Genomic DNA, 22769 nt, shown 5'->3' on the forward strand with positions numbered 1-22769 from the left:
ATCTGCGCACGAATGTGTGACTGAGATCAGCCTGCTGCCTTGCGCCCTCACTGGGTCCACCGGTTGCTACTCCACACCTAGTATTCGTCCTTGGCTGCCTGTGCGCCTGGGTCAGTCCGGTGGATCTTTCCTGCCTGACCCCACTCTGCTGTTGGCTCTGCCCCTCTTATTGGTCTGGCTGAGTGTTTCGTTGTTGTCAGACTTCCATATAGGTCAATTTTCCGTGGTTTGGCTGCGTTTTTGTTGCTAAAACTTTGTTGTTTTTGAACTTGGTTGTGCGAGAAGGCACAATGTTTTCACCTACACCTCCATCTTGGTGGCAGTCAGTAACACATTGATTAAAGCAGCAAACTCACTCTTACATTAGAAATAATTTTCAATTGGGTTATAATACACTTGTAAATTGGAGGTAAATAAATTGAAGAAAAGGACACATGAAATTAAAAAAAATTCTAAACTACATATATGAGATTTATTTTATCTGTTCTACCAACATGGTCATTTGACCCGTTTATAATATTTATCAACCTTCTGGGATGAAGTGGCAGATACCCATAAAAGATCAGTTACAACATAAGCAATTGTAGTAAAGATTTAAACATACAATGAAAATAGGATTTTGCTGGTTTATAGAAATAAAAAAAGTATAATAAATTCCTAATAGTCAGTCTGTAGTCTTTCAGGCTGTGTCTATAGGATTGATAATATTACCAGAGGAATATGTTATCAAATATATTGATATCAGATATTATGACCAAAGGTGTTTTAATATTTCTATTCATAAGAAAATGCATTAAAATTTATTTCAATAAGTATGGTACTTTTTGACACACAGTCACTTAAATTATTACTAAAATATCAGCTGTACAAAGTAAAGCTAAAGAGTATACATATGAATTTCTCAATCTATGTTAGAAAAAAAAGCTTTTACATTTTTGAAAAAAGAAATTAAACCAAATTTGCATATCAGATTTGGAGACTGAAACTATCTCATGGAAGTAAGTTTATTTATTCAGCATTAGGCAGAAAAATGGGGTGAGAGCGACCTGCAGAAATACAGAGGCCAGGCCTGGGAGGCAGGCCCAGCCAGGGCCTTGGTCCTGGCTGTTACTGTGCTTGCCTAGTGCTCATGCCTCACTACCACACCCAAGCCCTGCCAGTGTCTACCGGATAGGTTCTAAAAGTAAACACTGATGCTGTAAACGAAAATGTCTTAAAAAACAGCCACAGGCTTGAATGGTGACACAAAGTATTTGGGGCTTCACGGCTCTTCCTGCAGGAGGAGCTTCTGCCTCACTGAAGGGTGAAGTTCCTCATCAAAATTCTCCAGCTCCTGCTCCTTGGACAGCTCCAGAAAAACCTGAAAGGGGATAAGAAATATATATAGAGAGGGGGAATTCACACTGCCTCCTGTAGATCCAGGAGAGTAAAAAGTGTATCACTTGTACGTTTACACTCCACAGAGGATATAAAATCACTAAAACCGACCCACCTGCTCCAGGGTGGACTGCGAGAGGCTATACTCCTCCAGGTCGAAGTTCTGTTTAACTGCAGAAGGATGGACATACATTAGGGGTTTATATGTTTTTATACATAGGTGGTCTTAGAAGTCAGCACAGAATACAAATAAAAAAATTTAAAAAGCATGAAATAAAAAGATTAAGACAGTAATTAATAAAAGATTAAGACAGTAATTGTCTATGGTTTAAGTACAGCATCCAACTAAAAGAATTCCAATGCACTCATAAAGGCTTGAGAACAAGGTGCTGGTGTTATGCCTGCATGTTGCACAGGTTTCGAGATCTCTGTTTAAGGGAGGAAGCAGTGCTGAGGGGGCTTCCTTCCCCGCAGGTGAGCCAGCACATTGTGTACTGGAAGAGGTGGAAGACAGACACGTTTTGAAAAGGGTCACATCAGAAGATTATAGAAAAAGATGTTTGTGGTTTTCTAGGGAGCAGATCATCCTCAATCAGCTTCTTTCCATCAATGCAGTGTGAACCAAGTCAAGTTGAAGTCCCTTCTCTTTGACCAAAATGGACTGGAAAGAGTAGTTAGAGCCCCCAGTAAGAGCCCAGGAGACTGGAAACATGCCACCAACAGTACCAGATGGGAAATATTCTAAAGAAGGTACTAGGCTGGTACTGGCCACAGTGCCAATCTGGGGAGTGCTCATACTCGGGGGCGCTCCGCTCAAGGAATGGAAAGAAGAGGTGTCACTATGATCACAGATGCTATCAACAGGAGTAAGAAGAGTCTTCTAGAACCAAGAGACTTGAATCTCTTCTTAAGGGAATGTGATAAGCAAGCAAAGATGTCACTGAGCGGTGACAATGAAAGAACGCAGGAAGTTCCAGCTAGCGCAGAGGAGAGTGGCAGAGGTCACGGGCCTGGATGGCAAGGACAAAGTGAGTCTGGTGATGACAGACGCAGTGTGGTCAATTTTAAAGTGCAGCAGACATAAGGAGATAATCTTAATGACCAGACAAGAGGTCAGTTTCTTAATATAGAGCCTAAGACAAAAAAATGCAAGTCCACATAAAATTTAATTTTAAATATGTAAGCATCAATATTCCAAAAGAAAGTATCTTCTTAAATGCACATATAACTGAGTTTTGATTTAGCCTGTAACAGTATATATACAAAAAGTCATGGAAAACCCCTAGAAAGCAAGAATAAAACCCCAGAAAGCAAGAATAAATGTCCCGTTACCCCAACCCCACATACACAATTCCTCCACTTCCTTGATATCATGCTCCTAAAATTCTTTTTGGGATTTTAACCTTTAACACATTACATCACATTTAGTTTTTGTCACGAAGATGGATTATTTTATGGTTTGAAATGATCTGCTTTCAGGCTCTATTTCAAAGCATATCACTCTTACCCCTCTCTAACTTGAAGAAAGCTTGGGCCAAAGGTCGCACGTCTTCCACTGGCAACTTATAGACCATCAGAGATGAGTACCTGGGAGAGGAGGGGAGACAGGCTGACACCACCTGTGACAGGTGTGAACGGACTCAGACATCTCCCTGGGTGGTTTGGTGTAGGTGAAATATATAGGGTGAATCCATAATAGTGAGAAAGAGGCAGCTCAACAAGAAAAACAAGGATGGGAGCCAGACTCAAACGGTTTAGTGCTCTTGGTCCCTTGAATAGAGATGAGCAGGTGTGGTGCAGATCGCCAGAGTTACCTTCTGCCTTACTTTCTAAGCTCCACGCCTATTCCTCAGCTTCGTCCTCCAACCAGGCCCTGACCCATGTAGTTAGTTCCTTCAAGTTTCCCAACTCAGGTGGCAATCTAAGTCTGTTCTCCAGAGAATTCATACCTCTCCTACCTTTCCCCACCACCTCCCCCTCAAACTGCTAGTCTCTGATTAGGAGACTAGAAAGCTCTAGGAATTCAAGCCCCAAAGAATGTCCAACAACCATTTTGAAAATAATTTGTTTCTCAGATAAATTTTTCTTCTCAGGAAAAATATTTAGACTTCATTTCAGAAGGTGCTACTTCATGTATTTATGGAGCAATCATTCCCATCCATTCTGCCCATTCTCTGTACCTCTGCGACATATTTCTAGTTAGTCTTGGGCTGCACATTGACTTACAGCATTGCTTTTATATTTATACTCCACTGCAGATTTATATTTTTGACCTTGACATTGTGACTTATTTCTCTTCTCTGTTTTCTCTCCTAACTCATAAAAACTATCTGTCTTCTGAAGTAAACTGTAGGTGTTAAAAATGACCCTAAAGTTAATCCTTGCACTTTTTCAGTGTACTACTTTTATGAGGATTGTTCCATTAGCAGATTCTACATAAAATCAGAAATATTAATATATTTGAAATAATCAGCTTTACATCCCTATTCTGCCACTTGTTAGCTGTCAGGTGATCTAACCTATCTACCAATTTCCTATTTATAAGGGTAATAATTCCATTTATTAAAGTCCTTGTAAAGGCCAGGCTATCCCAATGCCCCCTTTTTTAAAAGATTTTTTAAATTGTTATTCTATTACAGCTGTCCCGATTTCCCCTCCTTTGCCCCGCTCCACCCGTCCCACCCTCCGACTCCCCCAGTCAATTCCCACACTGTTGTCCATGTCCATGGGCCGTTCACACACCCTCTTTACATAGTCCCTTCCCCCTTTTTCCACCATTATCTCCCTCTCCCCTCCCTTCTGGTCACTCTCGGTCTGTCCCTGTGTACAGGCATGGAAACATGGAACAGATTGACAATGCCCTTTTGAAATCATCGAATTCTTCACTGGAATACAGAGTCTACTTTAGAAAGTCTCAGTGAGGATTAAACAAGATAACCTAAGACCAGGACAGTACCTGGCACACAGTAGGACCACAACAGGCAATGTCAGCTTTTACATCAGTTCTTCTCTAGTTTACTTTCTGCAATATCCAACAAATCATTTATTTCTTTTAGGTTTCCTTTTGGGCCATATGCGGATTCAAAGGATTACAAATGAATGATCCTGACAAGGAAAAGTTAACTTTGGACACCAAATCAAAGCCAGCCACCATCTTTACCTTTCCTGACGAGCAGCCTGGGGGAAAAGCCTCAGAATTTCCGAGTGGAGAGGCTCCACCTGCGTGGGACTCTTCACCTTCATCTCTAGCAGGTAATCCTTGCCAAATTTGCTCTTCAGGTGCTGGATGGAACCGATACATCTGGAAGGAAGAAGGAGGTCATAGTAGAAAGAGAAAAAAGACATAGGATGCAATGTTTGAGACTGATGATTCACTGCTAGCGCTGTCTCAGGGCTTCACTGGTAGACCCTGGTGATGTGGTTCCAGGTATTCACAGTGTCCTCTCTGCCCACAGACAAACTCTTCCAGCTGTGCACCTGGGAGTCAAGGGTGCACCCACCTCAGCCTTCCAGACACCATGATGGCCACACGGTCACACACAGCCTCAGCCTCTGCCATATAATGGGTAGTCAGGAGGACGCCCCTTTCTGTGTTTTTAACGATGGTCCGGATCGCCTGCCTAAATTGCCAAGAGAATATTTGCAATGAAGGAAGTCATCGAATTAATCAGAGAAGAAAAATTTTAAGTGGCATGAATGTGAATAATTAGCAAAAAGAGGTTAAGCAAGGGCAGCTGGGAGGAGGAATGGCAAGCCAGGTGAGAGACTCTATGAAGAGGCTGTGTAGAGGGAAACAGCTGTCATAACCTGGTAGGAAAAGTGCACAAGGTACACACATGACAGCACCAGAATCCTCCTTCTGCTCGCACCTGTGCACCCTAATGAGAATGACCATCCTCATGAGAAGTATGGGACACTGTGATTGTGTCATAATGTGTCACAGAGATGCAGCAGAGCTACCTGAAAGATCAGTCGGGCAATTACAATACTCAGATGGAGCATGCTGAAGGCCTGACAGTGATTATTTTTCCTTTAATGAGAAACGGTTAGGAAGTATTATCTGGGTAAGATTTTTTCTTTTTTGGCAAAGTATTGGTTATACTAACGATAGTGAGGTTTTATTAGGAAACAGTTTAAGGGACAGTGGTCGCCTTGCTTCCTGGTAGAGGTGTGGAGTGGTGGCTATGGCCTCTGGGCTGGGGTGACCCGCGCTCTTGGGGGGAGCCACGGCCAGCACAGGGTGAGCAGTCGTACTGACCATCCCTGCTGCAGGATTTGCTGGCTGCTGTGTTTCGCAAGCCATGAAGTACATGGAGCCTCAAGTCAAAGAAGCTTTTCCAAAGCTTACCAAAATCTGCCTTCAGCGGTGGCTATTACGGAGATGGGTCTGAACCCAAACTGACAAAATGGGAAGCAGTGTTAATACCAGGTCTAATTTCTCTCACCAATAAAGGGAAAATAAGAGATGCTCTTAGACAAATTATGCTTTTGAATCCCCCAGACAAGGGAGGATCTCCTTATATAGAAGCCAAAATCAGTGAAGCTAAAGATTTACTAAAAGATCAATCTGAAAAGTAAAGTGAATGGATGGTGAATTTTAAATTCTTATTAGTTATGTATATGAGCACCAGCTGTTTATAATGAGATGTTTTGAAGTTACAAATTTTAAAGATGACTTTGCAGAAACTAAGTTAAAGCCTTGGTATAAGCTCCTTGTTTAAATTTGAGAATTTTAAATCAGATTATAGAATATTTGAAGACTAATGCTTAATAATACAGATCAATACATACTATGGAATAGAACATTGTTGATTACTCAGTTGACAAATAATTTGGTACTTACTTCAAGGCAAAGTGGACACGAGAGTCGCAACTCTCAAGGAACCTCGATCTAACGGGAGCCTGATGAACTAACTGGTAATTAAAGTGCACTGTGATACGTATCATGATGGAGTCAGCACAGGTTGTTAGAGTGGACTCATCTCACTGGGAGGAAATTCTGTCAAGGTGCAGCGAGCTGGCTCAGCTGCTTGGGACTGGGAATTTGAAAGTGAATGTAGCCACATCTTTGACCTTAGGAATGGATGTAATTGGTATGTGTATCATCGACAAAATTCAGATTCCACACATTAAAAACTCAATAGAAAAGTAACAGTTTAAGGCACCATTTTTACAACAGTAAAATAATCCACAGATTTCCCGCAAGGCATCCACGCTGGCCCTGAGCAGGTCAGGCTCCTCACCACATCTGCTGCTGCCCCTCGGGGTCCATGCCCGTGGACGGCTCGTCCAGCAGCACCACCGACGGGCTTCCCAGCATGCTCAGCGCGAAGCACAGCTGGAACGAGAGGAACAGCGCGTCTGGCCCCAACCCGTGGGCTGCACAGAGTGACACCGAGCCCCGCCCCTACCTTTCTCTTGATTCCCTGGGACAAGGCCTTCACGGGCTGCTTCTGCTGGTCCTGCAGCTTGAGCGCCTCCACCAACCTGCAGGAGACACAGTGGGTGTCTTGGAGATGAGGAAACTTGATGGGAGAACAGGGCCACGCAGGACCAGGACGGGGAGCAGAGTACAGAAATGTGGTTTTGGAAAGACACTGGGCCATGTTAAAAATGACTGGTTTGATCCCGCCCCCAAATTAGTATTTAAAAAAAGAGTTTAAGCACATTTCATGATATCTGAATAGCTGTCTTACCATAGCTTATACTTAAATTTTAGTATTTTTTGATAAATTTACCCATGAATGCTCTTCCATATTAATATGAGAAAATAAAATAACACTTGAAAATCAGGGAAGACAGATGCTAACTGCACATCTACGCAATGTGGTCTGGATCAGTGCTGACAGTCACAGGCAAAGTCCTGAGCTGCCCGTAGGTTGTCACTGCGAACTGTCTCCGGGACCCCTCGGGTAGAGAACAGGTGTGTCTTCTCACACGCACCGTGTGATGGCGACTTTGGCATCCGCCTTCCTGAGCCCTCTCACCGCAGCGAACACCTCCAGGTGTTGCCTCACAGTCAGGTTGGGCCACAGCGCGTCCTCTTGAGGGCAGTACCCCAGGAACTTGGGGGTGTCCCCTTCGTGGCTGCCTTTTAGAAGCACCTGAGGAGAAAGGTTCACTCTCAGACTCTGACTTGCATTGCTTCTCTGAGTTTCCACAACACCTTTCTCCCCACTAACTGAGAAATCCTAGAGAAATCCTTGGGTCTCACTGACTTTCGTCACCTGCAGCCATTCTGCATCAGAGGAAGGCTATCGGTGTGCACCTATGTGAAAACAAACATACGCGCAACCAAATCCAAGCTGAAAATCAAATATCTCACCGTCGTGGTGCCTTGTCGTCACGGCCAGCCATTCACATCCAATTTTTAAGTCACACTCAGAAAAAAAAGTACGTCCATGTAATGACTCACTATTGAGTCATTAGTGAGCTTCTTTCCCTGCGGAGGTGACAACTCTTGCGCTGCCTGCTTCGGGTGTAGTGAGCAATGGAAGGGCTAGGGTCCCAATGACTTGGTGTTTGCATTCTACTGAGCAGACCAGGCAGTAAACAAGTAAAGAAGTGAGTAAACAGAATACTGAGAGATTGCCACTGGTGCAGTGATGGAAATTTTCAGGAGGCCAGGGTGGAGAGTAACAGGGGAAGTGACTTGGAAGAGGGTGACTGGAGAAAATCTGTCTGATGAGGGACTATTTCAGCAGAAGGGTGACAGGGCACCTGCAGTGGAAAAGGCCAGGAATTTGGGGCAGGGCAAAGCTCTGTGGAGGGATGGTACTCAATGTGTTCTTGGACCCTAGGCAAAGGTGGGGGACCTGGAGCAGAGTGGTCCAGGGGAGAAGAGAGAAACATAATAATAGGGACTTGGAAATCAGCTTCTAATCAGCAAGGGAGGTTTCCTTCCCGCCACAGTGCCATGAGAGGTCATTTAAGCAGGACAGTGACATTGTTTATAAAGATGACACTGGCCCTGATTAAAGCTGAGTCCATGACACCCAAATAGCTGTTGGCTTTATAATTAAGATCTCACTTAACCTTTAAAAATGTTTCATTCTGCTACATCAATGAGTGGTTATCTCTTTTTTGCCCATGCTTAAGGAGAAATAAAATACTGATTTAGGGTTCATGTGGTGATTGAATTAGAAGGTGGTCTCAACTGAACTAATGAGTCCAGTTAGGGTCAGCTGAGCCACCAACGTCCCTGAGAGGCCCCCTTCAGAAATACCTGCTCTCACCTTGGCTTCAGAGTGACTGGGAATATGTTTTCTCCTTCCTCTGTGTTGGGATACCTGTCAGTCATGTTCCTGGAGGTCTTTCCCTGTGTGGGCTTGACTACCACGCCCTTTCCTACAGTCTGGTTCCATAGCCTTCTGCCTTAAGATTCTGTTCTTCACTTCCCTTGGACATACTTTCCAAGGGAGTTCTTAAGGTTATCTATCTTCTGACATAGAATTTTAGGAAAAAAAGTTTACAACTCATGTTGTCCCCCTCTGATAAACTGAGCTCTTTTTCTGTTTGCCTGGCCTCCTTATGCAGTTGAATTGCATGCACAATTCTGTAGAGTTCATATCCCTGCTATTCGGCTTGAAGGCATTCCCTGAAAACACTCCCCCAAGAGTGGATTTGCACCAAAATATGTGTTCCAGTAACTAAGAACTTTTTGAAAGATACTGAATATGATTGCTTAATAAAGTTTTTTAATTAAAAAAAGCATTTTTATTCATATTGGGAGGACAGTGCTCATTGAAAGTGCAAATCCATGGGTTTGATGGTACTATAGGTAGAATTTATATGAATTTTGAAATTGACTTTTGATCTGATACTGGACAGTCCCACTAAATGCCTTTGAAAGCATAAATAATTATCCCCTTTCAGTGACTAGTATTGGTGTGTATTAACGGGATAATTTGTGATGTGTTACTCTGCCACATTAATCACTTCATTCATCTGATGAGTAAATGGGATTTTGCTGTGTATACTATTTTAACATCTTATAAACTTTATTTTGAGCACCACTAGGTAACTATTCTCACCAAAATTCACCTACCTGTCCAGCAGTTGGTTTTGAATCTCCAGTTATCATCCTAATGGATGTACTTTTACCAGCTCCATTGTGTCCTAGTAATCCTAAAACCTCACCTGAAAAAAAAAAAAAGTCTACACTTAATACATATTGATTTTAATAGTAAAATTAAGAATAAGACACAGTCTGATGTTTCACTTTGTGACAAGTGTTCTATGAGCTTTATACATAGTATTTCATTTAATTGTCACCACTCCCCTGAGAGGTAATTACTATAATCCTTTCTTTCATATTTGGGGACAAAAGCTCATAGGGATGAGGTTAGTTGCCCAAAGCCACACTGATGGGAAGTGACAATACCACTCTCGGGAGCTAGGTATGTCAGACTCTGTCTCCTGTGATCCCAAGTGTGCAATAATATCACAAAGTGAGGTGATCTATCACCTGTGGGTACATCTGTTAATTTTCTTGTGAAATAATAATGGACATTGGACAATTCATTGTGTTCGTTAAATAGAAATGTCATGGTTGCAATGGCTCATTTCAACAGAGTGCTTATGGTTTCCACGTAGATGTGACTAAGCCCCTCTCCACATGCATAAGTTAATTAATTTCTTCAGAGATGAGCCATGTGGCAGGAGCTGTCAGGGCCACCTGCTGATGGTTCTGTGTATGAACCAAGAGGTGGTGTACAGAATGATTCACCTCAGGAAACATAAAGCTGTAAGAAGGGCCCTGAGCCCAGAGTGGAAGAGCCTCCATGCCCAACCTTTTCTAACACAGAAAGAGACATTTCTTGTGGCAGTTTTCTTCTTCGTCTTAGAAAAGCAGTGTTTCTTCTTCCCTACATACTCCTTGCGTAGACAGCTGGCAATAATGACTGGTTTCTGTAAATGACAGGAAATTGTGTCAGACCTTAATACCGTCTATTGACCTGGAAAAAGCTCTATCCTCCCAGTGGGCCAGCCCCTCCCTGTACAAGCCATGCATCAAAGAAGACTTTCTACTAGGAGACACGTTCATTGGCTATCCTCCTGTCTTAGCACTTCTTTTTGGAGAGGAGAGACTATCATTTTTCTCTCCTACAAAGGCATTTACTCGGGAACACATTAAGTGGAACCTTGATTCTCGAACTTAATTCGTTCTGGAAAATTGTTTGAAAAAGCAATTTGTTCATAAACTGAATCTCCTTTATTTGTTGTCTGAGAGACATGTGACTGATCACACAGGTATCAGCATGAAAGGGTTGTTGGGTCAAGAATCAAGACCCAAAGTTTTGTTAGACCACCAAGATATTTTTTCCCTTGAACAACTTTATTGAGAACTGTTCGAGAACCAAGACATTCAAGAACTGAGGTTTGAATGTATTTTATGCAGTCAGTCCATCTCTCAGAAAGTAAGCAAAGAGATTTGGAGAAGCACCAAATAACCCTCGAAGGACAAAACAGCATGCTGTGGACTGGACTTTGCCCTGAATTTTTGTACAGTATAGTTTTTCCAAGTAGCAGTGATTTACAGTACTTTGTTCAGTTTCTAAAATTCACAAGTTCTTCCTTGGCTTCTTTAATTTTAAATTCACTCCACTTTTTTTGTTTTTTATTCTATGAAAGACAAAGCAAGTTAACATGATTTTTTTGGATCCTTACCCAAGGATATATTTATTGAGAGAGAGAGAGAGAAAGAGAGAGAGAGAGAGAGAAACAAATCAGTTGCCTCTTGTACATGCCCTGACCAGAGATCAAACTCTTAATCTTTTGTCAAGAAGATTACTCCAACCAACTGAGCCACCCATATGTAGATGTAAACGTAATTAATATTTGTTAAAATAAAGTTATGAATTAGAGAAGCTCAAAATCATTTGAGAGTTGTAGGCAGGCCACTTTAACTGACAAACATATGTATTATTTGATGAAATAACTACTCTGTATGCTTTTACCTCATCAAAGTTTGTGGAATTCAAGGCGTTTGTTGTTCTCACTCTTTCCATCTGCACATCTTCATCCTCTGCTCCTGGATCTTCTGGGTTTGGGCATACATTGCTGCTTCTTGGAGAAATTCTGGGAGTCAAAACCATCCATTAATAATTGATTTTAGGTTTTCATCCTGTATCAAGAACACTGCATTCTCTAAATCTTACTATATTTAATGACCAAAGCTTCCTACATAGATTTCATTTTACTTCCCAATGGAAACATTATTTTTAGAAATACCAATAGGTAACTTAGTACCTGGTATAGGACAAATAATTTTACTGTCATAGCTTAAAATTTTTTTCTAGGCAGCCTAGTTTTGACACCAACATGTCAGCATTCTTATATTTTCATAGGGAGATAAGGTCAGAATATTTGAAGTCAGGATGTGCCCCCACCAAACAAAAAAATACAAGTAAGATGCTTTATCTCTCATTAAGCTTGGTCATTTCTTTGGAATGTGTGCCAGGTTCACTCTTCTCCCTTCTTATTCTGTCTCTCATACTTAGAATATAATCTCATTCTATTCTCCCTTCAAACTAATGTCCCATATTGACATTAGAAAATTTCTTCTTTTATCTTGGAAGTCTCCCATCTAACTGTCTATGATAGTTAATGATAAAACAGATGTGATGTGGGAGACACAGAGGGAATAAGATGCTTATGGTTGTGTTCTTGAATGGTGAAAAAAAATGTTTTGAGTCCCATTGATAACTGAACCAGTCTATGGTCCACTGGTTGGCCTTCTTACTACCATAGGAAAAGAGCACAGTTATTGCTGTCTTTGATTTATTGATCATTCTGTTCTTCCTTTCTGGACCAACATCATCCCTTCAACTGCTGATCTATTCAAATTAACTGCTAAACTAGCCACATGTAACCTTTCCTAGTGTTCCACTGCACAGTGTCAGAAAGAGTCCTTTATCTTCAATGTCTCAGATCCATTTGCTCCATTATTTATCATATTTGATTTGGGTACCTAGATCTCTATAATTTGTATTGATACATGGTTCCTACTCCAGTCTATTCTAGTACTTGGCACTTCTTTATTAATGGGTTAATTTATACATGAAAAAATATTTTATTGATCACTAAAATGAGAGAATCCAATTTATTTTTTTCTAACCGAAAGAAGGGATCCTTGCTCATTGATATCTTCCCAAACTTCCATTCTAGACATCGAAGAATAAAGAGGAAGATGATAAAATGAAGCAAAGGCTAGGAATAAAGAGATGCACAATTAGAAACACTACAAGAACATCATTTCACATTAGAAGTGAATTAGGACTAATCAGACTTCTGCAATGATGCATTTGGCAAAATCATTACCAATTTCCAATAATCTATTCATCAAATTGTGAACTAGAAAATTCGCTCTCTGTTGTTTACAGACACATAGGCAACAAATATAATTATGTGATACCATTACTTTAAGTCATTTTCTCTAATAGTTGTACAGAGTTCTTAAAAATCGGGAAGTAGATTATCTGGTTAGTTGATCTTTATAAAAATGTTCTATTTTTACACAGTTCTATCTCTATGGGCTACAGACACCCATATATCCACTTTAACAAAAAGTTTCCCATGGTTATAGGAATTAAGATGGTTTAGTTTAATAAAATACATGATAAATTTTGAAGAAGAATGTGTTCTTACAATTAGAAACACCAGGAAGGGCTCTATACCTCCTGATTCTTCATGAAACATAGAAGACATTAAAAGCTACAAAAAGAAAGATAACAGTTAGACAGTAAAAGTTTTATTTTGTGAACTTTAGCAATATAAATGTGAATTGGCCCATTGAACAGCCCTAGTGGAATGTTCTCTGATTTCACCCAGAGTATTGACTAAGTGTCCATTCTGAAATATGTAGTGAAAGGCTGTTTTCCTTCCTACCAAGGTCTATGAGCCACTGTGCTTCAATTTGAAACAGTAGAATATAGCAATTATTCATCGTCTGCTAAGAGAATCTTGGGTGTCTATGCTAGCCTCCCCAAACACTGAGAGAGAAGCAGAACTTATCTTCATCACACACACCTCCACACACCTTCCTGTGCCCCCTGTGCCTTTTAGAAGGCCCCTTTCTCCCCTTTCGCATGGACACCTCTTCACTCACATACTGTACCTTCCTTCCATTTGTAGAAGTATGGGTATTGGTCAGCTAGGACAAAGGGATTCTATTCATATTGAGAGCTTCTCTAGAATCCTGAAATCCCTAAGATTAGGAACATTTCATTCGCCTCCTTCTAGAGCTGAACATGCCCAGGAGTCTAGAAAGCCCAGAGTGTAAAGGCTGTTCTATTTCTCACCATCCACTATCCTTCATCCCTGCCTATGAGCTAGGGCCAGCTCTTCAATTACAGTTCAGCTGGAGTATATTGTCTTATCTGGGAGAAATTCAGTTGGAATCCATGAAGTACAATCTTCAAATGTCATGCCCATTTAATGTGCTGCAGAGTCCCAACCCAGAGCCCAGCTTTCCCCACTGGTTGTGAGTTCCAGGTAGTATTACTTACATGCCAAAATATGAATATGCAGATAAGTAGTGTGCTTTGAGGTACTAAAAAGACAGTAATATACATTGTATGAGGTCCCAATAAACCAATCATCGTTATAAACACACAGAAGTTTGTGATCTAAAGAAAATACAAATACATATGTTAACCACTCTGAACTTCAATAGATTCTCCAAATTAAGATGGCTTATCTTGGATCCGTTCCTAATCTGCACTCCATCCTCTGAAAACAAGCTGAAATCAGCATATTTCACTGACATTTTCTTTTGGTGATTTAGTTGCATTCCTGTGGTCTAGAGTATCAGAATGAGACATCACTGGATAAATCTAGAATTTAATACATAGAGCATCTTATTATAGAAAAGGAGAAAAGGTGGTGTATATTGTTTTTGGAGATAAAATTCAGAATGGTAAATTCTGATTTTATTGCTTATTTAAGCAATAATCATAGGTACAAATTGAAATTAATCTCTAATAGGAATAAAGCAACAATAAAAGGAAACTTTTGTTAACTAAAGCAATGGAGCACTCAAAGCATTTAATTATTTGGAGTGGCTTAGCAGACGTACTAAAATACAAAATTCAGGGATAACAGAAAGTTTTAAGTATATCTGACGCTCTCAGACTTTTTCTTCTAAACTATGGCAATGCCTTCTTAAAAGTTTTGGCACTTCAAATTTCTGTCTGTTACAAAACATCACTTCTATGGCTTCCAGAATATTCTACCTAAAAGGGTGTCTTTGGTCATATATTTTTTTTCTGCACTATACACCACCCTGGCTTCCCACAGTCTGCAGAATAAATTCTTGAGCACATCACTTAAGGCCTCTCAAGGTTCCAACCATTATGTTCACCGTAACTGGGCGCATGTGCAGGCGGCAGCTTGCTTTCTATGGATATTCATTGTCAGATTACTATCAGTAGCCAGGTCTTTCTCCTAGCCTGGACCTTCTCCCCTTTGGGTTTCTGCTTATCCGCTGTTTCCTGTTTGTATCATCATTCCCCTCCAGCTGTTGGAATTTTACTCTTCTTCGGGGTTCACTTTCTAAAGGAAATCGCTGCTGTTATATTTATGGATGACTCTCTCCCCTTTTCTGATTTAATAGACCTCTTTATTACTCAGTTGTATTAGACTTTTAAAGATGGATGGCATCTCGATCATCTTTGCCTTATCTCTATTTCAGTAAGTGGCTGTTTACTCACCCGTTTACCCTCTGAGTGCTCCTTCAGTGTTGAAACTATTTTTCTCTGTCTTAGTTTGTGACATATTGCTGGAAGCCACCAATAGGTTTGGTGAGTTAATAATGTACTTGTTGGCATCCCAAAGTGACAGGAAATTAGAATAGATGCTTTTAGATTACATATATTTTCCCCCCTAATTTACATCAAGTAATTGTTGCTCTATGGAATTAATTCTTAGTAGAGAGTTAGAGAACTTGTTTCTAGTTTTAACTACGTGACTTGTGTAACCTCATGGAGATCTTTGGCGTTATTCCTTTTTCAGTAGAAAGAAAATACAGATAGTTTCTAGGTTTCCTTTTACTAAGTATTTTATGGTTAGAAAGAGTTTTGGCCACTTTTAAAGAGAGACAGGGTAGAAATAGGAAGAGAAGCAGATTTCTAAAAACGATCCATACATAATGTAAACACAAAATATTTTAGTCTATAATACTAATTTACCCTACTGAGGATGAATTTTTAAAGTATTAGCTCAGAATCCTACGTTAAATATATAAAATAAATGTCCAAAAACATACTTACAATAAAGAAGCAAAGAGACCAAATGCCACTGTTTTTTCTTCCCTTGCGACAGATGAAGGAAACTATGTATGTAAAGAAGATAAGGGACATGCCATAGCCAGTAGCGCACGGGATCTGAGATGAACAGAAGTGTTGTGTTTAGTGAAAGTCAAGTGTCATCTAGGAAAACATTTCAGATCCAAAACATTGTCATAGCACAGGGTTTTATAGTTATTAATGATTCCCGACGATGCGAGTATCCATGAAAATAGTTTGCATCTTTAAAGGCTCTAATTAAATTGTACAATGACATTTGTTCTATGAATATTGTAACTTACTTGTATAATCTGACCGAAACTGGAAAATATATGCCTTTGAAAGACCAAAATGAAATCCATTAAACACATAAAGAAGAGCATCAGCCAGTACAGTGGAACATCAACCAGTGCTTGCCCAAGCCAGTAAGCCGAAGGGAAGAGTCCCGAAATCCGTAGCTGGGACCAGGCTCTGCTCTGATTAGAAGAGAGCAGAAAAGTACAAATGGTATTTAAATTTGAGGTTTAAGAAAATGTGGATTATGTAAGAAATATTCAAACAAAACATCCATTTGTAATAATTCTGCATCATGGCTACACATGTTATCTGGACCAAGGGATATGAATTGTTCCCAATGTAAGTGGTCAGTTTGCTGCTTTAATAAACAACATTGATGTTCATCAGACCCCTGATAAAACACATGGTAAAGGAAATCTCAGAATAATCAAGGCGTCAACACTTGGGTAAACAGAGAAGTGATTCGTGGCTTATGGGTCAGGGTGAGATAGTTTATCTGAGCAGCTTTTTATCAGGGATGCTTCTTTGACTCAGTATGAACTGTGCTCTTGCTCTTTTTCCTAGTACCGCATTTAACTATGTACTTATATATATGCTTTTAAATATATGTACATTTGCTTTATTCTTTTAATCGAAGTAAATGATGTATTAGGATAGTTTTGCCATAGCACACATTCAAATATTAATTGCCCATCTAAATATTTGTGTGTGTGTACATAAATACAAATTCCTTCACAAATACAGAGGTATTTTATATTCCTTGTAATCCTTTTGTATTTATTCTCTGAATAAACTACTAAGTTACATATTTTAAAAACAACTTATATGGTGATGTGGTTTGGAGCACAAATTATACTTTAAACTTAATAATTTTGAACATGTTTTTTTTTGAAAAATATTTACATTCATTTGTTGATGGTCACTGATCAGCTAAATAATGCTCCTGCCTGAGATGTAGTTTGACCTAAGGATTCATATCAAAATCCTCACACAGATCCACTCAGGTGGTACAACTGAAAAGGATTTGGTGATCTACTCAATATGTGGGTGAAGCTCCAAGAGAAATGAAGGATTATTTTCAGATGACCCACAAGATAACTGATGCATTGTGCTGACATTTATGGGGACAGAAAATAGGCAGGGGAACACATTTAAGAATGTCACACATTTACTTTGGGAAGGTGAAGTCTGAGAGTCTGTGAGGCCTCCAACAGAAAAGTGGAGAAAGGAGCCTGGGTCAGCATTGAAGGTGAAATCACCAATTAGAGGTCTGAGCTGGAGTCCAGCCCATGAGTGATGAGGCAGTAGAGGGCATTTGAAGCCTTAGTGTCAGATGAGCTTGCTGGGGAGAAAATGACATTTAACATGAGAGTCAACGGGTTGAGACCTGAGGATCTCCAAAATTTAGAGATGAGATAGAGAAATAAGAAACTTCAAAGAAGGAAGGGGGGGGGGAGAGAGACAAAGAGAAAGTGGCTGCAATGTTAGGAGAGACACGGTGAAGTCAGGACATCACACAGCCTGACACAGCCTGCAAAAAGAAAGCGTTTCTGTTTTCCATGGGTGACATTTTAAGTTGGGATTATGTTAATGCTAAAATGACTAATTGTTCCATCAGGCCCGTACATGGCCTTTCCCTAGATTCCTGGAGATTCTACACAAGAAAGGGAACATTGCACGGATAATATTCTTTCCTTGGGCAACAGGATTATTTTGGGCAGGAAGTGACACTGATAGAGATGGTAGTGAGTAAACAGATGCTTACGCAAGGTTTCATGGGTTTTGCCTCATGAAGTTCCACAAATGAAGCTATTAAAGGGTATCCTATTGAAATGTGTGAGTAAAGCTAATGGCCTGTATGGATTAGTCATATAAGCTCATCACCCTGTGATTACTACTCAAAATTGGTCTCCACTTCAGAACTACTGAATCAGAATCTTCATTTTACCAAGATGCTCTAGTAGTATGATTTGTAGATGCATTAAAGGGTCATTTGGATTCATGAAAGAGGGTCTTTAAAAGGAAATTTATAAATAGATTGTCAATTAAACATTGGGATTTTCTTTTTATTTCTCTGAGTTCAAATATTATTTGAAAATAATATTTTCAAAATATTATTTCCTTTTATTTCAATAATCTCATTTTTATTAACTATAAAAATGTAATTTTTGAACAGTAAAAAGTACCCATATGAAGTACACAGTTGTGTGAACTCTGAGGAATGTATATATTACTATATCACAATCATAACCAAAGTATAGAATGTTTCTATTCCTCCCTCCCACAAAATTCCCCATGCTCCTTTGCAGTCGGTAGCCTTCTTTACTGTTACAAGAAACTACTGGTCTGCTCTCTGCCATTAAGGAATAGTTTACCTTTCTGAGTGCTTCATATAAATGAAAAAAATTTAGTGTTTACTTTTTGTGTCTCATTTCTGCTGGTAAATTTATGAGTTGCCCCTTCTTTTATACGGCTGAGTGGTAGTCCATTGTATGATTATACCAGAGTTTATCAGTTCACAGCTTGATGGATATTTGGGTTGTTCAGGTGGTTAAAATTTCTTTACGTTGTTGACATAAATCTTTTACTTACATAAGCATTGTGAATATTTTTCTCTGAGTCCACAGCTTTTTATTTTCTTAATGGTGTTTTACAAAGAACAAAAGGTTGTAACTTAGATGAAGTACAAGGTATCATATTCTTGTGTGGTGTATGCTTCCTTTGTCCCAGCTAAGAAATACTTGCCTACCATCAGACCTATGATTCATTTCAGAATAATTTTGTGTATGGTAGGAGGTGCATGTTGAGAACATTTTTTTTTCATAACAGTATCAGGTTGCTTCCATACAACTTGCTGAAAAGACTAACCTTACCTCATTTGAATTCCCTGACAGTTTTTATTGGAAATCAGTCGATTATATATGGATAGGTTTATATCTGAAATGTCGATTACATTTTACATATTTATATGATTATCCTTATTAATTCAACACATTCTTAGTACAACTAGAGTAAGCCTTGAAGTCAGAAGCATACCTATTCCAACTTTGTGTTTTTTTCAAAGTTATTTTATTTTCAGTTCTGTTCATGCTCACATAAATTTTAGAATCATTCTGTATAGTCTATTTATCTGTATATTTATGTTTCCACTTATAAAACTCCCTTTATTTTTACAGCCAAAGATTTATATCTGAATTGGCTGGTCAATTAAACATGTATAAATAGGCTTTTGAAATTACGCCTGTAATTACATTACGTTCAACATGTTCTCATAAAAAGTAAGGAAAGTTGCAGTTACTCATTGTTACCTTATAATCATCAATGCTAGTCATGGCAATGTAAGGAGCACAACAGGATGACAAGAGCAACCACAACAAAGAAGGTAGCAGGAATCCCAAGGAATGAGTCAGTTCCTTTTGAAAAGACAAAGAATATAATGAGCTGAATGAACAAATTCAAAATTCATTTTCTGGAATGCATTTTAAAAAATATTAAACAGCTTATGTATAACCCTGCCTTATGCCCTTTTTGTTACCAAACTCTCTCACTATCCAACCAATTTTGAAGCTTGACTTTTGGCTTGATTCCCATGTTTATGGATAAAGAAAGCAATTCAAAGAAGGTGAGTGAATTGCTAATATTACAGAGTTGGAAAGCAATGAGAGTAAGATCTTTCATTTTCTTACTTTATGCTTTTCAGTGGAGTCTGATGCTAAGTAATAATGATAATTCACAGTTGAAACATTGTTTTCGAACAGATCTTTATAATTGTTTTAAATGTAATAGCTTGACTCAAAAATTGAATCACATATTTTATGAGTACAAGGATAGTAAGTCATCTTTCATGCACAACGTGAGACAAGGTAAGTATTGGGTGAGGATTCAAAAGCAGAGATGAGGTACTACAAGGGAAGTGAAATCTCCAGGTAAAACTTATGCCCTTGGTTATACATACGGCTGCTCCTGTTTATAACCATCTTTAAGGACAGAATATTCACAAACCGTCTTGGACACAGTCCTCATTGTTTTGTGATTTGCAGAGTTGCGTTTGAGCGAGCACATTACTGAGAAAATGTCGTAACCAGAGTTGTTTTTAGCCTGGACACCAGAGACTCACTTGCTGTGCACAGAAAGGTGGGACTGAAATTTATTGACAGACTCTTCCCAGAACACCTGCATGCTGGGTGGCTTTAGTGCTCTGTGGCAAATCCATTGCCTTTGGGCAGGACGGAAGTAAGGTCTGAAATTACTGGTGCAGTGAGTAGGCAAATTAATAGAGTATAAAATGAATTGCTGGAGACACTGGGCACATGAATATGGGCTAACTGAGCTGGATGGTGTCATTGCACTCACCCTATCTAAACAGGACATTTTTACAGATGAACAGCCCAGGCAATGTCTCGGTTATTATACCCTCCTTCAGAAACCAGAACATCAAAAATGCCGTCCTAGTTATGTAGGAGGGGGATTAAATAAAAACACACTGTATATTCTAAAATTAATTAATATTTGATGGGTGACTGAAACTTTTTGGTTTCATGATTACATTTCTTATATACCCTTACTGAAAGGAATGATTTCCTGAGCACACAGGGAGAGATGTTGTGAGAAAATAACTCAAGGTCTTTCTGGAGCATGTGACAATAATGATGGATAGATCCATGGTCCATTTTATATGTGTATGGGTAGATGGTTGTTAGCCATAGACATTATCATAAAACCTTACAGTTGAGTGGAAAATGGATAATTTTCTGATCTCTGATATTGATTTGTGTGTTTAACAAGTAAGGAATTCAGGGCTTTTCATGTTCTAGTCCTTATCCTATGCACAGGGTATAATATGTGTTAAAAATACATGCCAACAGAATGCTTTAGAAGAAAGTACTATATTTAGCGAATAATCAAAAAAGAATAATTACAAAGTCTGATAGGTATTCTGGTTTCCAAACCTAAAGGGCTCTGTACATTCCAATCACCTGGGCTTTTTACAGAAACAGAATTATTTTTACCTATAAGAAAAAGCTGCTTTGGTCTAGAGTGGGCCTTAGGAATTAATATCTTTGACAAATGACTGGAGTCATTCTAATGTAACCAGTCTTCAGCTCTAGCCTGAATTTGTTCTCATTTTTTTTCTTTTGTAGTATTTATAAAAGTAATACTAAGGCTTCTATTTTCTCTCTCTCCTTTCTTTCATTATTTTTGTAGCTACAGTGCTGCATGATTTCACTTTAATTTCCTCATATTCTCTTTGGAACTACATTTTGTTGGTTCTATTTTACATTAAAAAAAAAAAAGAGAGGCTTTGAAAAATCACATGGATTTCCCAAAGCATGAATCCAAATGCTAATTTATCACACAGTAGTTTACTCAATGAGCATCAAATTCCAGCACTTAAAAGTGTAATCTGGGAGATTCTTGATAACAGGAGAGTCGCTCAGATTATCTACTTACCCCCTGAAATGTAGTTCTGTCAGTTTGGATGCATGCTGTTGGCTGGACCATTTTAAGTAGCCCATTACTAACAATATGCATAAGAACTGGGAAGCAATTCAGTCTTTTGACATTGCAAGCTAGTGAAAATCTGTAATTCTAAAATATAGAAAACAAGGTTATAAATTGTTAGAAACCTTCATGTTTTTTTCTAAAGAGGTCAAAATTCAATATTTTATTTTAAAAAGTCATGTTTTTAAATAGTGTTAAATAATCAGAACAAAAATGAACACTGTGTAAATAAACCAAAACATGGGGACTCCCGTCAAGATGGAGGCATAGGTGGATGTGCCGTGTCTTCTCACACAACCAAGTTTAGAGACAACTAAATATTAGCAACAGAAAACACAGCCAGAACATGGAAAATTGAACTTTTCGGAAGTCCGTTAACAACAAATTCTTCAGCCTGACCAGTAAGGGGCGAAACCAGCGGCTGGTGAAGCGGGGTTGCACAGGAGGACTCGGTCAGACGGACTCAAGTGCCTGGAATCCAGACTCGCGGAATCCAGGCACAGGGTTGGACCTAGTGAGCGACCCAGTGAGCGACCAGGTGAGCGACTGCGGGGAAGACAGCGGAGGAGCGGTGCCGCGTGTTGACTGTGGTCGTGCATTTGTGCGTGGGTGGACAGGTGAGGGAGTGGGCAGTGGAGGGCGCCGCCATTTCCCTGCTCTGACCCCACCTCCACATACAGCGTCATAACCCAGCGACTCAGAGTGGCCTGGCCCTGGTGAACCACGTAAAGCGCTGATCCTCACCCAGCTGTGAGAAACAGCAGAGGGGGTCGCCATTTCCCCGCTCTGACCACGCCCCCACATACAGCATCACAACCCAGCGACCTGGGAGTCCAAAGCGCCGCTTCTCACATTTAAAGAGCATGAACAGAACAAAAATGGCGCAGGAAGATCTCAAAGCCCCAGAACCTATAGATCTAAGCGATGAAGAAATAGCAAAACTCTCAGACGCACAGTTTAAAACACTGGTGATCAGGATCCTCACAGAACTGGTTGATTATACCCACAAACTAGACAAATATATGAAGGCGAAACTAATTGAAATGAATGGAATTGCACAGGGCACCAATAGCAATGAAAAGGAAACTGGGACTCAAATCAATGGAGTGAACCAGAAGAAAGCAAATAATGGCCAAACAGAAAAGAGTCAAGAAGCAAGAATTCAAAGAAATGAGGAGAGTCTTAGGAACCTCCAGGACATCTTTAAACGCTCCAACATCCGAATTATAGGGGTACCAGAAGGGGGAAAGGCACAGCCACCAGTGGAAAACTTATTTGAACAAATAATAAAGGAGAATTTCCCCAATC

General features: G+C 39.6%; 1 protein-coding gene and 1 pseudogene across 5 annotated transcripts in view; one reads left to right on the plus strand and one right to left on the minus strand.

The window, feature by feature from the left end:
* Positions 1–440: 440 nt before the first annotated feature.
* The window catches only part of LOC119036257 (ABC-type organic anion transporter ABCA8), a 68176-nt gene continuing 45847 nt past the window's right edge, over positions 441–22769 (minus strand). For 4 of the 5 annotated variants that reach the window (XM_053655635.1, XM_053655625.1, XM_037127953.2 and 1 more), the window contains 18 exons: positions 21411–21548; positions 19268–19372; positions 15965–16138; positions 15648–15761; positions 13887–14006; positions 13027–13092; positions 12497–12588; positions 11337–11457; positions 10170–10287; positions 9425–9516; positions 7321–7481; positions 6789–6864; positions 6621–6715; positions 4878–4997; positions 4538–4678; positions 2885–2964; positions 1493–1548; positions 441–1360 (listed from right to left, as the gene is read on the minus strand). In XM_053655635.1, the coding sequence (XP_053511610.1) occupies positions 1262–1360; positions 1493–1548; positions 2885–2964; positions 4538–4678; positions 4878–4997; positions 6621–6715; positions 6789–6864; positions 7321–7481; positions 9425–9516; positions 10170–10287; positions 11337–11457; positions 12497–12588; positions 13027–13092; positions 13887–14006; positions 15648–15761; positions 15965–16138; positions 19268–19372; positions 21411–21548 (1968 nt within the window). In that variant the 3' untranslated portion in view covers positions 441–1261. Of the gene's footprint in view, positions 1361–1492; positions 1549–2884; positions 2965–4537; positions 4679–4877; positions 4998–6620; positions 6716–6788; positions 6865–7320; positions 7482–9424; positions 9517–10105; positions 10288–11336; positions 11458–12496; positions 12589–13026; positions 13093–13886; positions 14007–15647; positions 15762–15964; positions 16139–19267; positions 19373–21410; positions 21549–22769 lie in introns of those variants that run through there. The other variant, XM_053655638.1, reaches the window with a different exon arrangement.
* Positions 5521–5955, plus strand: LOC119036256 (mitochondrial import inner membrane translocase subunit TIM14-like; annotated as a pseudogene).

This window comes from Artibeus jamaicensis, unplaced genomic scaffold (assembly GCF_021234435.1).
Source record: "Artibeus jamaicensis isolate MK-2021 breed Jamaican fruit bat unplaced genomic scaffold, CSHL_Jam_final contig_1998, whole genome shotgun sequence".
Lineage (NCBI taxonomy): Eukaryota > Metazoa > Chordata > Mammalia > Chiroptera > Phyllostomidae > Artibeus > Artibeus jamaicensis.